At 35.0% G+C, this 15,071-nt stretch overlaps 1 protein-coding gene across 3 annotated transcripts; it reads left to right on the top strand.

Moving 5' to 3' along the window:
• The first annotated feature begins 375 nt into the window (after window positions 1-375).
• Window positions 376-14,819, top strand: dnajc5ga (DnaJ (Hsp40) homolog, subfamily C, member 5 gamma a). Of its 3 annotated transcripts, XM_051874168.1 has the most exons (7): window positions 376-547; window positions 4,446-4,579; window positions 6,120-6,333; window positions 7,188-7,347; window positions 9,257-9,339; window positions 11,800-11,838; window positions 12,759-14,819. In XM_051874168.1, exons 2-5 carry the CDS (start codon window positions 4,455-4,457, stop codon window positions 9,334-9,336), a joined length of 579 nt encoding a protein of 192 aa, XP_051730128.1. In that variant the 5' UTR covers window positions 376-547; window positions 4,446-4,454; the 3' UTR covers window positions 9,337-9,339; window positions 11,800-11,838; window positions 12,759-14,819. The 3 variants fall into 3 exon arrangements, with proteins under 3 accessions (XP_051730128.1, XP_051730129.1, XP_051730127.1); XM_051874169.1 differs by lacking the exon at window positions 11,800-11,838; XM_051874167.1 differs by lacking the exons at window positions 9,257-9,339; window positions 11,800-11,838 and having other exon boundaries at window positions 378-547.
• Window positions 14,820-15,071: the final 252 nt, after the last annotated feature.

The raw sequence follows: 15,071 nt of genomic DNA, 5'->3' as shown, positions 1-15,071 counted from the left end.
CTTCAGACTTTTATTTTGAAAGCTGAAATAAACTACATATAAATAGACTACATAAACCCTTGTTATTTTTCACATGATTTACTCCGGATAATTTGGAGTCTTAAATTCAACCTCGCCGCCTTATGTGCAGTGTGTTTAATAACTCTGAAGTCTTTTTTGCTTTGACTGATAAAAAGGTTATATTAACCTGCTACACATGATAGAATCCGTCCTGGAGTCGTTTGAGTAAATCAAAGTCAAAGCATCGATTACGCCCAATGGTATTCTATGGTCATAATCCATAGAACGAGAGTCGACTCCGCTAAAGATTTGACTCCCGTGATTCAATCGTGCGCCTAATTTTTCAAGGGAGCCGAACATGCTGGAGACTCGGTTCAAAGAGTCGACTTCAGTAATCAAGCGCGTCCTCAGAGCGCTCTACGCTTTCAAGGGAGGACGTGCGGCGATAGCAATGAGGAGCTGTACATAGGATATCTAAAGAACCATTCGGCTGAGTCCTCTATGATTCAGCCACAATTGACTATATCACATTACCACCCAGTTCAAGGTGAGTTTTAATCGGCTGTGCGAAAATTTGCCGCTCAAAATCCACAGAAAATTTGCTATCTTGGCTAAACCTGCTAATGCTAACTGCCTAGTCAGCCGTTTGCTTCATCGATAAAAGTAATTGCAAATTCATAATGACCCTATAAACCAGTCAGTATCGTGTATGAATTTCATATTAGATTTGTTATGATGTAAATTTGCTGGAGGTTTTATATTCAAAGTGGTATTGTTGACACTAGGTATGAATTAGATGGTCGAATTTCGTGCTGTCTTCCTAGATCCGTCCAGATTTATCAATAATCCTGAATAAAGATGAATAAACTCCATGTTTACCTGTGTTAACTGAGCTTTAGACATTGTTTCTAGTAGCTGTTGTCCAGGTCAAACCAAACAGGTCATGGTTAAACTGTGAAGAGTGAAGGAAAACACAGGGTCTGAAGGGGATAGTAATCTGTACTGGATTAAGACTGGATTATAGTTTTACAAGGACACTGGCCCGTTACAACAGCCAACAAGTAATGTAAATATGATGACTATGATAATACCTCAGATGCATATCCACGACAGGATAAAAATAAACCTTATCAATGGACACAAGACGTCACAACACTCAACCCAGATGTGGAGAGTTAACACGTTTTTGTTTAGATCTATTGATGTAGAACTGTTGTGAAAGCCAATGAAGTTGAGCAAAGGATATCACTGGTATTTCTAATAAATAGTTTTCTGCTTCATTTTAAACAGTTGTTTTTGTTGTTTTGAGTAGTGTCATATTTTATCCATCGCTTGGTTAATCTACCTAATAGGGACAAAGCACATGTTTACCTGGTTTTTGAGAGATGGAGGTAATGATTTACTACTAAACAGTGTGTTTGAGTTCGACCAAGTCGACCTTTTATCAGAAGCCCCTCAAGAGAGAATCGCAGTAGATTGAACATTGATGTCAGGCCCAGTTGTGTACAAATGAAACTTGCATACATATTTATTATGTTTTTTCATTCATGCTGCAGTGCATATAATAAATCGAGATGGATTACATCACCCACTGTTCATTTTAAAAGACTTTTAAGTCAAATGTTAAAATTAAAGCATTTAAAGTACTAAATATATTTTCTGCTTGTGCATCACCAAAGCTGCATTTATTTGATTAAAAAAAAAAAAAAAAAAAAACATATTGTGAAATATTATTTCAATATAAAATAATTATTTTCTATTTTAATTTATGGTAAAATGTAATTTATTCCTGTGATAGCAAAGCTGAATTTTCAGCATCATTACTCCAGTCTTCAGTGTCACATGATCCTTCAGAAATCATTCTAATAATATGCTGATTTGCTGCTCAAAAATTCTTAATATTATCAATGTTGAGACAGTTGTGCTGCTTCTTTTGTTTCATAAATATCTTTACAGTCACTTTCTTAAATATTTTTGTGGAAACCATCATACTTTTTTTCAGGATTCAATAGAAAGCTCAAAAGAACAGCATTTATTTGAGATAGAAATCTTTAGTAGCATTATAAATCTCTTTACTGGTACTTTTGAGCAATTTGATGCATTTTTGCTGAATGTAGTCAAGTCACCTTTATTTATATAGCGCTTTTTACAATGCAGATTGTGTCAAAGCAGCTTTACAGTGCTGTACTAGGTACTACAACTAGTTAACTAGTAATTAGGACTCCCAAAGTCATCTGTGTCTTCAAATGTTTAGCAGATTTATAAAAAATCATGCTGTTTTTTATTATTAGCTTCCTTGAATTTTAAAGGTTTTGTTGCTCAAGTTTCTAACAATTTTGAACTGCTCTGAGTATTGGCGTATGTTGCATTAGGTTTGAATAGAGTAGTGTCAGTTTCGTCATGTCGGGCTGGTTCATTTAGGAGCATCGAGCCAGTTTTCATCATCTGGAAGAAAGTGACCTGTGTGATTAGTATTCGTTCTCATTAGACATTGGCACAGTTGCTAGATTCATCCGAAATACATTGACTGTAGAGTTAAGCCTGGGATAAGCTTACAGCTTGATGAACAGAGGCTCATCTGAATCTCGCACAGCTGCAGTCTTGATACGAGTGATCGTTTAGCTTTCTTGTGTATGCATCCTTTAATTAATAAGATGTGACTCCGTCTTATGATTGTTTTGCCAGGATTATTATTATATTTCTGGTTGTGTGATCATCTCTTAACTGGCAATGAATGAATGGAATTATTTCAAGCTTTAAAATTCAGTGTGGCTTAGGGGTGGAAAGACTAGAATCCCATTCATTTCTCCAAAAAAAAAAAAAAAAAAATTCAGAGAACGTAACCTTTAAAGGGATAGTTCACTCAAAAATGAAAATTACCCCATGATTTACTCACCCTCAAGCCATCCTAGGTGTATATGACTTTCTTCTTTCAGACAATTTGAGATATATTTAAAAATATCCTTAGTCCTCCAAGGTTTATAATAGTTGTGAATGGGGGCCCAAATGGGGGCCCAAAAAAAAAAATGAATCCATAAGACTCCAGGGGGTTAATAAAGGCCTTCTGAAGTGAATTGATGCGTTTGTGTAAGACAAATATCCTTATTTAAAACTTTATAAAGTAAAATAACAAGCTTCTGGTGCGACAGCCATACGCATTCAACGTACGTCCAAAAAGCGCTAACTTCAGCAACGTAGTACACAATGACATGACGTTCTACACAATGACATGATGTACTACGCGCTGTACGTCATGGCGTAGAAGTATGTTCTATATAGTATCCGGATGTAATCCGGACGTACCACATCGTGGCCTCATGGGATAGTAAAGTGTGCATTAAATGCGCACTCCAGAATCTCGCCGGAAGTAGCAGGTCATCCAGAGACTTTTTGCCTACTTTTTTTTTTTCTTTTTCCGAATACCATGTATTCGAAAATACGTAGTTTTTAAACGTGTTTAAAAGAAGTCTCTTATGCTTACCATGACTGCATTTATTTAATCAAAAATACAATATTCTGCAATAATAGCAATATTCTGAAATATTATTACAACTTTACCAATTTAAAATAACTATTTTTATTTTTGTATTTTAACTGTTTTGTATTTTAATATATTTTGCTGAATTTTCAGCATCATTACTCCAGTCTTCAGTGTCACATGATGCTTCAGAAATCATTCTAAAACTGATTTGGTGCTTGAAGAAACATTTATTCTTATCAATGTTGAAAACCATTGTGCTGCTTTTTTTGTGTGTGGAAACCATGATGCATTATTTTTCAGGATTATTTGACGAATTGAAATTTCCGAAACAGAATTGATTTAAAAAAGAACTCTCTTGTAACATTATAAATTACTAAGAAATGTGTGTTGTTGCCAGAAGCATTCATTTCACAATAGTGGTGTGAGGATGTGGTTCAGAAAGGTGTGTCTCCAAAAGGATCCATGTTTAGTGTTTAAACCACTTAAAATAGTCTTTCATGATCAGGAAAGGTGTTATGTGTATACAAGCGTCTAATTGCCTTTGTCAACATGGGGTTGTAATCTGTGAGATCAGCAAAACATAATCTTCTTTAGCAGGCGTTATGAGAATGGGGAAGCAGTTGCTCTGCCCACCATTGCAAGCTGATACATATCCTATGATTATGAGAGCAAACATCTCATTAATGTTTTCTTAGTAGTGTTTAAGTAATTTCCTGATGGATTACGCATAAACATCCGAAATTCGTCTGTTATTTCAACATGAACACAGAATTCACCTTCGCCACACCTCGTATCCGCATAGTGTGTTGTTAAAATAGAGCCGAGTGCTTTCTGCTTGCTTTGGCTGTGTACATTGTTCCATGTGTCAATAATGTGCTGCTGCAGAAGAGTTTGAAGAGTAGCTCCCATTGGATGCAGTGAATTTTTTAAATGCATAATTCTGTCTGTTTTTGCTGTTCTTTAGCATTGAATCATGGCAGATGCCAAGCCGTCCTCTGACAGGCCTCAGAGGAAGATGTCCACTACAGGGGACAGTTTATACAAGGTGCTGGGACTGGAGAAAGGGGCCACAGCAGAGGACATTAAAAGAGCCTACAGGTACGGTAAACATTGTCATTACATGGATTTTAGCATTATTCATATAAATAAGCATTATTCGTATAAATCTGACATTTACAGACAAATTACACATCATGAAATCATTTACTTGCGGTTTGTGATGCAGCTGCTTTCAGATTCAATACATTCATCTTTCAACAAAAGCTTCTTTGCGAACTCTCCGTTACACTGTGCCTCGTTCACAAAACAAAATTTATATAATTAAATCACTGTATTTGTGGTTTGAAAATCACACTAAGCAATATTGCAATTTCTATTTAATTTTAGTATATTGTGCAGCCCTAGCCTAAACTGTTTTTGGTTTTGTGTCATTCACTGAAATTCAAATTTAGATGCAGCCAAGTGACTTTACGTTGTTGTAACGTATTGGGAAGCCAGAATTCGTATCCATCGGCAGAAACATACATTAGCCAAACTCTGTCTGTCTGTTTTACATGTTATTTTTAACAAGCCATATTATAGATGCATAGTCAGATTTAAGTTGAACTATGGTGCAAGTGGGTGGAGAATGGTTTGTGGAGAATGTATCCAGTGTAGACAGCGTCAGTGATTGTAATGGTTTCTGTTTGCTTTTGATGCAACACACACATCCTATATTAGGCAAATGTCAGCTGTTAAGTGACTGAATGCGATGATGGTGCGATGATTCGTTGATGTCCTGCTCTGGGGGCAGTCATATGCCTGCAATATCCAAATGAGCTGTTTTTGTAGCTTGATATAGCAGATGCTTTGTTTATAATAAGGAGGATGTTTTAAGAAATTTGCAGTATGTTTTAATGGTATAAAGACCTCTTATATGTCAAAAGATCAAGGAAATGTTGATTTCTTATGTCTTTGACCCCTTTAATTTGCAATTTCAGAATTATTTTGAAATGGTTGTAAAAGAATCTCATTAACTTGTTTATAGAGATTCAAGACTACATACACCAGTGCTGCTATTATAGATTGTCTGATTTTTGTCTTATTTTAGTATATCAATATAATTATTTTTTCAACAATATGTTTTACACTATACTCCATTTTATACAAAATTGATATTAAAATTAGTAATAAATGAAAAATCTTTTCATTAACTTTACATTTTAACAATTTAAATTGCAATTCAATTTAGCAAAAAATTATACATGTATAAATATTTTTTAATAATTTTATTAATTTACATTTTAATTTTATGTACTGCATTGTATTATTATTATTATTATTATTATTATTACTATAAATCTAAATAAAAGGGTTTTCTCTTTTTTACTTTAAAGCGATAAGCATTTGTCCTGGGAACCAGTTTGGTGACTATATATACAGTATGGTTACTAGATAAATGCACACTAAACCTTATTATTGAAATAAACACTAATTTTAAGTATTTTGCATTGACCATGATTGCATTGAAGCCATATAAAAATATCTGCTAATATCTGTTAACAATTTAATTTAATTAATCATTTCAATTGAGTTGTTTGTTCTGCAAACAGGGTTTCTACACAAGATTCATGTTAAACAAAATTCTTTGTTTTTAAAGAAAACTAGCTCTGAAATACCATCCAGACAAGAATCCAGACAACCCAGAAGCTGCGGATAAGTTCAAAGAAATCAACAATGCCAATTCAATCCTCACCGATGAGACCAAGCGCAAAATCTACGATGAGTATGGTTCCATGGGGCTCTACGTGTCCGAGCAGTTTGGAGAAGAGAGTGTCAAATACTACTTTCTCATGTCAAAGTGGTGGTTCAAGGTGAGAGCTCATTTCCGTATAAACAGAGGTTTTATTTACAGCTGCATGAAAAAGGTTCACTACTGATCATCTTTACTGTAAACTCAGTGTGTTGACTTCCACTGACATTCTGTGGTGACATTCACTTACTCAGAGATGCAGTTCTGATGAAATAAGGAGTTGCATGATTTTGCCTAGCACGAAAAACTTTTAAAAAAAATGTTTTTTCTAAGATAGAATTTGTGAAATATTATTGAAAAGACAACGATCAAAAATAAACAATGCAGACTGCGTGAACTGGGTTTTTGTCACCAGAAGAGATGAGTGGGCAATAGAAAACCTGGAATCAAAAAAAAAAAGAGCCGAATGATTGCAGAAGGAAATTGGTGTCACTCAAATCCACTACCATAATCTGAGCAGAACAGACGTCACATTACTTAGCAAGCTTTGTTCTCTTTGAGATGCTACATTCTGAATGTACTTTACAGATGATAGTGGCTTTTGATCAACATGCAATCATTTTTTCAAATAGGTTTAATGCAGAAAGCAAGACAGCTGAGCCAGATCAAATTGCATCTTTTTTTTTTTCTTTCTTTTTTTTTTGATCTACAAAGCTATAAATAAATGCTGATGTGCTTTGTTTTTTGCCAATCATTTCCCTTGTATTTCAGCTTAGGAGCTTTCAAAAAGCTCCTCGAACTTTCTAGCATGATAGTGACTGACCAACAAGGTCAGTATAGTGGCTGACCGACTAGGACCGAGTAGTAGCTGGTGGTAGCATCTTGCTAACTTGCCTGTCGTTGTGGCATTAAGCTTCCAACATGTGCCTTTCTAAAAGAGCCATCTATGATCTGAGGTCTGTGTCCTTTCCGCAGGCTACGGTCATGTGCTGTGCTGTTTTCTCCTGTTGCTGCTGCTGTTGCTGCTGCTGTTTCTGCTGTGGAAAGTGCAAACCACCAGAGGAGGATGAGAACTACCAATACGTGGACCCAGAAGACCTGGAGGCACAGATCAAAGCAGAGCAGGATGGAGGAGGTGAGCATTGAGTCTGTTGGAAAGGAAGCATCTTTTGGTCTGACTTTAATAACACTTCTTCTTTTAGATGGATGACTAAAATATTGGGAATCATTCAAAAGAACTCAGGAATTAGCTGTTTGAATCACTCTGATGAATCTTTCAGTGAATGAACTCACTTAATCCATCAGAATGCCCACAGAATCAACATCACTATTGTTGAACTGCAAGTTATTACTTTCAGCAATTTGTGCTTTAAGTATTTCTATATATGTAAATACCATTCAAAAGTTTGGGGTTGGTACAATTTTATATTTTTGAAAGAAATCTCACATGCTCACCAAGGCAGCATTTATTTGATCAAAATACAGTAATATTGTAAAATATTACAATTTTTATTTGAATATGTTAAAATGCATTTTCAGCAGTCATTACTCCAGTCTTCAATGTCACATGATCCTTCAGAAATCATTCTAAGAAATATTTCTTATCAAAGTTGAAAACTTTTTTTACTTCTTAATATTTTTGCATTTTTTTGAAATAGAAATCTTTTGTAACATTACAAATGTTTTTATGGTCACTTTTGATCAATATACAGTAAAGTATCCTTGCTGAATAAAAGCATTAATGTCTTGCAAAAAAAAAAAAAAAAAAAATCTTACTGACCCAAAATGGAGTATAATTTTAAATTTTTTTTAAATATATAAAATTATAGGCAGACATCATTGAAATTAATAACTTGCAGTTATATAGTTATATCCACTTAATTTATTTATTAATATCTAACACTGCTAACTATATAAATCGTTTATTTTACAAGGGGAGACTAGATAGTTTTTGCTAAAGCCTCATCCGCAGTTGAGGAGGTGTCTGACATCTCTGCTGTCTCGGTAGAGACACGTGATGTTGCTCAGGTGGCATGTACAGCAGAAACAAATTTAACAGATGAAGCAAAAAGAATAAACATGCAGCTATTTATAACTCTAATTTTGCATATATAGATGTCAGTTCTTTTGTTGGATTGTCCTCTGAGGGTAGTTTATTATTAATGCTCATACTTAGAGATGATTTCAACATCATAACAAAAATAAGAATAAGTTAGATATTGTCAAGTATAATCAGTTCTGATGGTTGAATTGTGCTTTTCTCATGTCTGGTCCTTTAAATATGGGATAAATGATATCACTGAGGACATGATGGAAGATGGATTGCCACAGATTCATATGAAATTGAATAGTCAGAATCACCCATCATCTTCAAATGTTGCACTACATTTTATATTAATAGTCCAGTCCTATATTCTGGTCTAATCTAGTATTTGAAATGACCTGAAGGTGTGCAGTTTATCTTTTTGTTTAATGCTGAATTTAATGAAGTGTCAAATGAGACCGGACTCATTTCACTTGACTTTGATCATTCAAGATGTGTATGTATCAGTCAACTAGGACATTGGGCGCCTCTTGTCTTCCTGATGCTAATATAGCTTTTATATTATTTATAGAGTGCAAGCACAAGGTGTTTGGTCAATTTTGTTGTGTCTAAATTTAGCACTAGCAAATGTATGACAGTCAAGTTAAGTAGACAAGGCACATTACAGTTTTGATTCTGTAATACTGTGGGAACCTTTCTAGTATTTTTGTGTTTAGGATTTTATATACATTTCCTGTTATTCTTAAAGATAGTATTTGAAAGTGCCATCTTTTATATTTATGAATATTACCAATTTTGTACATAAACCAAAGTACATCATACAGATATTGCCCTTAATGTGCAGTAAGTGAATTTAAATGATGTTTACATGTTTAAAGCTTAAATTTAAAGGTATAAACCACCATTTTTTTGGTCATCCTAACAGCTGTGAGAGTACATTACAATGAAATCTTTTATGTGACCTGTAATGCCAGATAATCGTTTCCCTTTTACTCGACAGGTGAAACTATAATTATTGTCCAGCCTATACCTAGTCCTGGTCAAGAAATCTGCAATGAAACTTTACCGGATTCAAAATGACTTGTAAGATGAATATTTATCGCCAGCATGAGTCACTCCATTGTGAATGTCTACCTACAGAACCCTGTGTTTGTCCATGATTCACATCATCGTCTTTTACTAACATTTGGATTACTGTGCAGCATTTGATGTTTGCGTTTGCTGTTACAAAGGCTTCGAGTTAGTCATTGCATCTGGTTTTCTGACTTTATTAAACATTGTAAGGCCCAACCTTTTGACGACCTCACTGAGGCTTATTAATCGGTGCCAGTACTTTCACAGCTCATTAAGTAGATCAAATGTTTTCCTTTTTAAGGAACTTTATGCAATGAACTGAAACCCAAAGCCAGTGACTTGCATTACAGATCTGGAGATCTTGAGTTGTGTTTGCTTTACTAGGCCCATGCATGAACCTAAAGCTTTGCATGTGCGTGCGTGCTGTGGATGTCCTTGTTTTGCATGTTGTCAGGCCGAGCCTTTTTCTGCCAAGTACTTTGAACCTCCTGTAGATTTTGGAGTTTGGTGAGCAGGAGGTAGAAGGACACCATCTGACCCTTTAGTTTATGATAGTGCCAGACCAAACAGCTGAGAAATTAATAACTTTTTAATATTTAATATATTGATTGATTAGCATTATTAATTGTATTAATATTAACAATTATTATTAATAACAAGAGTTATTAAATATTATTGTAAATATTATATATATATATAATTTAAAGAATCTAAAAAGGATGCATTTAATTGATCAAAATGGCAGTAAAATGTTACAATGTTACAAAATATTTCTATAGTAAATAAAAGCTGTTTTTTTAAACTTCTTTTCAAAGAATATTATTATAATACTGTTTGACAATATTACTGTTTTTACTATATTTTGATAAAAATAAATCCAGCCTTTGTAAGCATAAGAGGATTTTTTTCTAAAGCTTAAATCTTATTGGCCCCAAACTTTTGAACTGTAGTGTATACTATATATATAATAATATAAAATATTACATGTATAATATTGTTATATGAATTATTTAGTATTAGCCATAAAGTGCGGTTTTCAGTATTTTAGAGCAGTCTGATTATAATTTCCTCAGTGCATTCTTTGACCTAATGCGCTTGTTGTAATACTTTGCATTATAATTCCAGAAAATGGAATAATACTGTGTAGTTTCAAGAGCACTGTTATAGTTAAGCCAATGTTTCCCATAGGATTTTGTGAGACTGTGGTCCCTCTAGGGGGGTCCAGGGGCATGACCCCTGGAAGATTAATGTTAAATTTAAAGGGTTAGTTCACCCAAAAATGAAAATTCTGTCATAAATTACTCACCCTCATGTCATTCCACACCCGTAAGACCTTCGTTCATCTTCGGAACACAAATTAAGATATTTTTGATGAAATCCGATGGCTCAGTGAGGCCTCCATTGTCAGCAAGACAGTTAACGCTTTCAGATGCCCAGAAAGCTACTAAAAACATATTAAAAACAGTTCATGTGACTATAGTGGTTCAACCGACGAGCGACGAGAATACTTTTTATGCACAAAAAAAACAAAATAACGACTTTATTCAACAATATCTAGTGATGGGCGATTTTAAAACACTGCTTTATGAAGCTTCGAAGCTTTATGAATCTTTTGCTTCGAATCAGTGGTTCAGAGCATGTATCAAACTGCCAAAGTCACGTGATTTCAGTAAACGAGGCTTCATTACGTCATAAGTGTTCACCACTGGGGGTCGTGACTTTGGCAGTTTGATACACGCTCTGAACCACTGATTCGAAACAATATTCGTAAATCGTCGAAGCTTCCTGAAGCAGTGTTTTGAAATTGCCCATCATAAGATATTGTTGAATAAAGTCGTTATTTATTTTTTTTGGCGCACAAAAAGTATTCTCGTCGCTTCATAACATTAAGGTTGAACCACTGTAGTCACATGAACTGTTTTAAACGTGTGAGCAAAGTGCACACTTCACTTTGAAACGCAGCGCAAACAGATATACTTATTTAATTAAATCAGTCTTTAATTAGTAGTAATAATAATAATAAATTATTATTATCCTGCATTAAAACTACTATGTTAGAGGATCTTAGGATCTGTCAGTGAGTGCGAGGATGAGTCAGCAGGAAATGGGATTTCTGTTGGGAATGTTGCGTCAGCATAAAGCAAAGCTGTCAAAGCAGGTTCATCTCATCGATAGAAACGCAATCAACACGAGCCGTCTCGCACTGAGGCACCGCTGGCCTGTCAGCGCAGCCATCTGTTCAGCAATGTCATCTTCATCTCACCTCACATCTCTATGTATAGCCTTTTTTACCATCCCACCACTGTTTCGTGTCGCACTTCTTTAGCTCTCTGTTATTTAAATAAGGTATACAGAGTGTTTTGTTTTAATTTTTAATGTATTGCTGGGAGTGATTAATTGTAATGAACAAATGCATTAAGAAATTCTCTAATTTCATTCTTTGCTGCACATGGATGCTTGACCGTTTAGTGGGACGGTGATTTGGAAGAGCTGCATCAGGGAAGGGAGGTACGTGTCTTGGAGCAGAGCTGTGACCACCTTTGGACATATTCCCAAGAAACCGCATCTGATGTGCTTCACTATAGAGAACAGTGTAGGCCTAGTGTGCTTATTTCCTGCTAGGAAAACCCACATATCCCTTATACCATAAAACCTACTGGTAATGTGACTCCATAAAACTGTATGTTCTGTACCTCTGGCTGTCTAATCCTCAAAATTGATGGCTTCATGCAAAACGGAAACAAATAGTCTGTCTACATGAATGCATGTCACACATCATCTACTTCAACTTAGTACTGGTGGACCGATATGTCAGCTGAAATTTGGACTATTTTGAGATTATCGGCACCTGGTGATAATTCTGTCGACTTGGAAGATGAACAGAAGTGGTTATTCTCTCGTCTCTTCTCCCGGTAGTATAAAAACAGCATGATGCCAACAATCAATGAATGATGGATACTGCAATGATGGATATCTTTTTATTAATATAATTTAATCTTTTCATATATATATATATATATATATATATATATATATATATATATATATATATATATATATAAACTGTGTTCCTTTTGCTGCTGTAAAACTGATGTTTTACTATGTATTGTTGTCCAAATTAGTGGACTTTTTTGCAAAAAAGATGAATTAAAATGAATTTATTAAAGTGACATTTTTGAAAGTAAGGCATTTCAATAACTAATAGCCTTTTCATTGCCATTAAAGTGAAAAGAGTATTAAATTAATAAAGATTATTAAATTCTTATTTAATTAAATAATGGTAATATAATATCTGTATTTATATTGACTACTCTGCTCTTGACATTGTACAAAACCCATATCGGTTGACCACTGCTTTGTAGTTTTGTAAAGTAATTGAAGTCATGATATTCAGATCCTAATTCTGTCCTTTATTGTCCATTTTATAGGCTCAAATGTCCCCATTTTGATTCAGCCCAGTTCCACCATCAACACCTCAGAGTCCATGCATTTCGCAGCCAGCCAGTCCGTGTACAACACCCAGAAATGAGCCACTTGCCTGGTCCTGGTCCCGGTCATCACAGAGGGGGTCCTGCTGACGGACTCTTAAGGCCCCTGATGTAATATGCTGATCGCAGGGCATCAAGGCACCAGGACTGAACTGTGCCACTGCGTCATACCCTGACTCTGACCCACTGCAAACGAGTGACTGTTTGCCAAAAGACAAGGAAGCCAATCTCACTTAATCTGTGTCTCCATTGGTGTGTATGTCTGTCTGTAACCACATGTTCATTTCCAAAAGCTATGAGACTGGTGCCATTTTGCAGTGCTCCAGGAGGGAAGTGGGTTTTAATTTTAGGGTGTTTCTTTCTGGTTCTGGCTATTTATTTATTATTTTTATTTTGTTTTTTTGTTTTTTTGTGTTAGAAGCATGGATGTGAGTGGAATGACCATGTGAGTGCATGCAAAGCAATAACAGCATGCCTCTACTATACAGCATAGGAACGTGTGCAAAACCCCTCCCACTTCTCTTCATCCAAAAGTGGAGCCATAACATGGCACCTTTTTTTTTTTTTTTTTTAGTTTGCTTCTTTAGATGGGAGTTTTTCATTTTGAAGTTTGCAGTCATCTGGTACATTTTCATTATACTGCATTTCGTTAAAGATCAAATCGGTCAATCTTACGCAAATGGCAAGACATAGCTGCCTAATGACCCTTTTCTGACCAAAGCCAAGGCAGACGCCTCAAATGTCAGCTAACGTGCTGTGCTCGGTATTCCAAGCTGTGTGCAATGGTCGTACATTTCCCTAAAATCAAAACACTTGAATATGCTGGTGAAAAGGTTTTTTTTCTTTTTTTCTATGCACTTTTTTTTTTTCCTACTACATTCATAGGAGGCTTCTAATGCAACTCTAATGGCTTCAGCCCTTATGGCTACTTATCAACTGCGAAAGCAAGAATATCTGTAAATGTGGATTTTTAATTTGTTCATAGGGGCTGAAATGGGATCAACCCTACTTTTGGCGAACGCTATGCCAAATCATGGAGCAAACCTATGCTTTCTTCGTGCTCTTAGGGCATATGTCAACAAAACACAAATATTTTTAATGATCTTATTTATTTTTAATATCAAAATTGAGATTGTGTATGACATGTTCTGATTGAAACGATGCACTGTGTAAACTTCATTTCGAAATTTTGGATCTGCAAGAGACTCGTGAATTTAGCAATAAGGAAATGCCCGTTGTGTTAAATGTGAAGGACTCAACCATAGTCAGGTTACTGTTAGAAACCCTACATTAGATGCCAAATGTTTTCCCTATAAATTGTCATTCTGAATGCCATCGTATATATTTGGATTGTACACCATTTTGTTTCTGTGTGCAAATAGTATTGTGTGTGATAATTTCAAGTAGTGTATGGCCATCTGTCTGTTTTGGTTGTCATTTTGGGGGGGCATTTTCTTATAGCCAAGAAGTTTTCTTTTTTCCCGTAAAAACTGGATATTGATTTCATAGAATAAACTTGCCAAAAGATAAAGAGATGAGGGCAGACATTCATTAGAAAGCATTGCAATATGATCTGCTTCCAAACCAACTGTTACTTTCTTTCAGAATATTTTTCATTCTTCATTTCTTTCCAATGGTACATCATTTCAATGGACAAGGCACATTTCAGCAATCAAATTTTTTTTTTTTTTTTTTTTTTACTTTTTTGGCACTTTGTTTAGGGTGCAAATGATTTTAAAGCATTTGAGAGGTGTTGGCCTCTTCACCAGTGCACATATTAAGTTTTATGATGCTGTGTGTAGTAACCTGTTTGATAATGAGGGGGGAAAAGCCAAGGCTGGTCTGAATTTACCAATGGCCAAAACTTAGCTAAGAACCACGACACTACATTGTTACTTTCCTCCTGTTTTTATTCAACATGGTTCGTAATGCATCGCATATTTAATTGTTTATATTATTGAATCTGAATTCATTAAATAAATGGGGATTTGTAAAAATTTGCATTTGAGTGATTCTCATTGCAATGTTGCCTTTAAAACTAGCCATTCATAAGATCTATATCATGATTACATGGCTTTCAGGTTTTCATTTTTTAATTAGTACTATTAGTCTGGTTGGAAATGAATGGTAGCTTATGTCTGCTATCTGGTTAACTTCACACTGCAGCTTAATGTGCTATAGTTGTACCCATAAGCTTGTAATCAGCTTAGAGTACAACTCCACACGCTCATTAACAGTCCTTTCAACATACTT

The sequence above is a fragment of the Ctenopharyngodon idella genome, chromosome 20 (assembly GCF_019924925.1).
Source record: "Ctenopharyngodon idella isolate HZGC_01 chromosome 20, HZGC01, whole genome shotgun sequence".
NCBI classification, from domain to species: domain Eukaryota; kingdom Metazoa; phylum Chordata; class Actinopteri; order Cypriniformes; family Xenocyprididae; genus Ctenopharyngodon; species Ctenopharyngodon idella.
The sequence above is the reverse complement of the archived record's forward strand: the minus strand, read 5'-3'. Positions and strand labels throughout refer to the sequence as shown.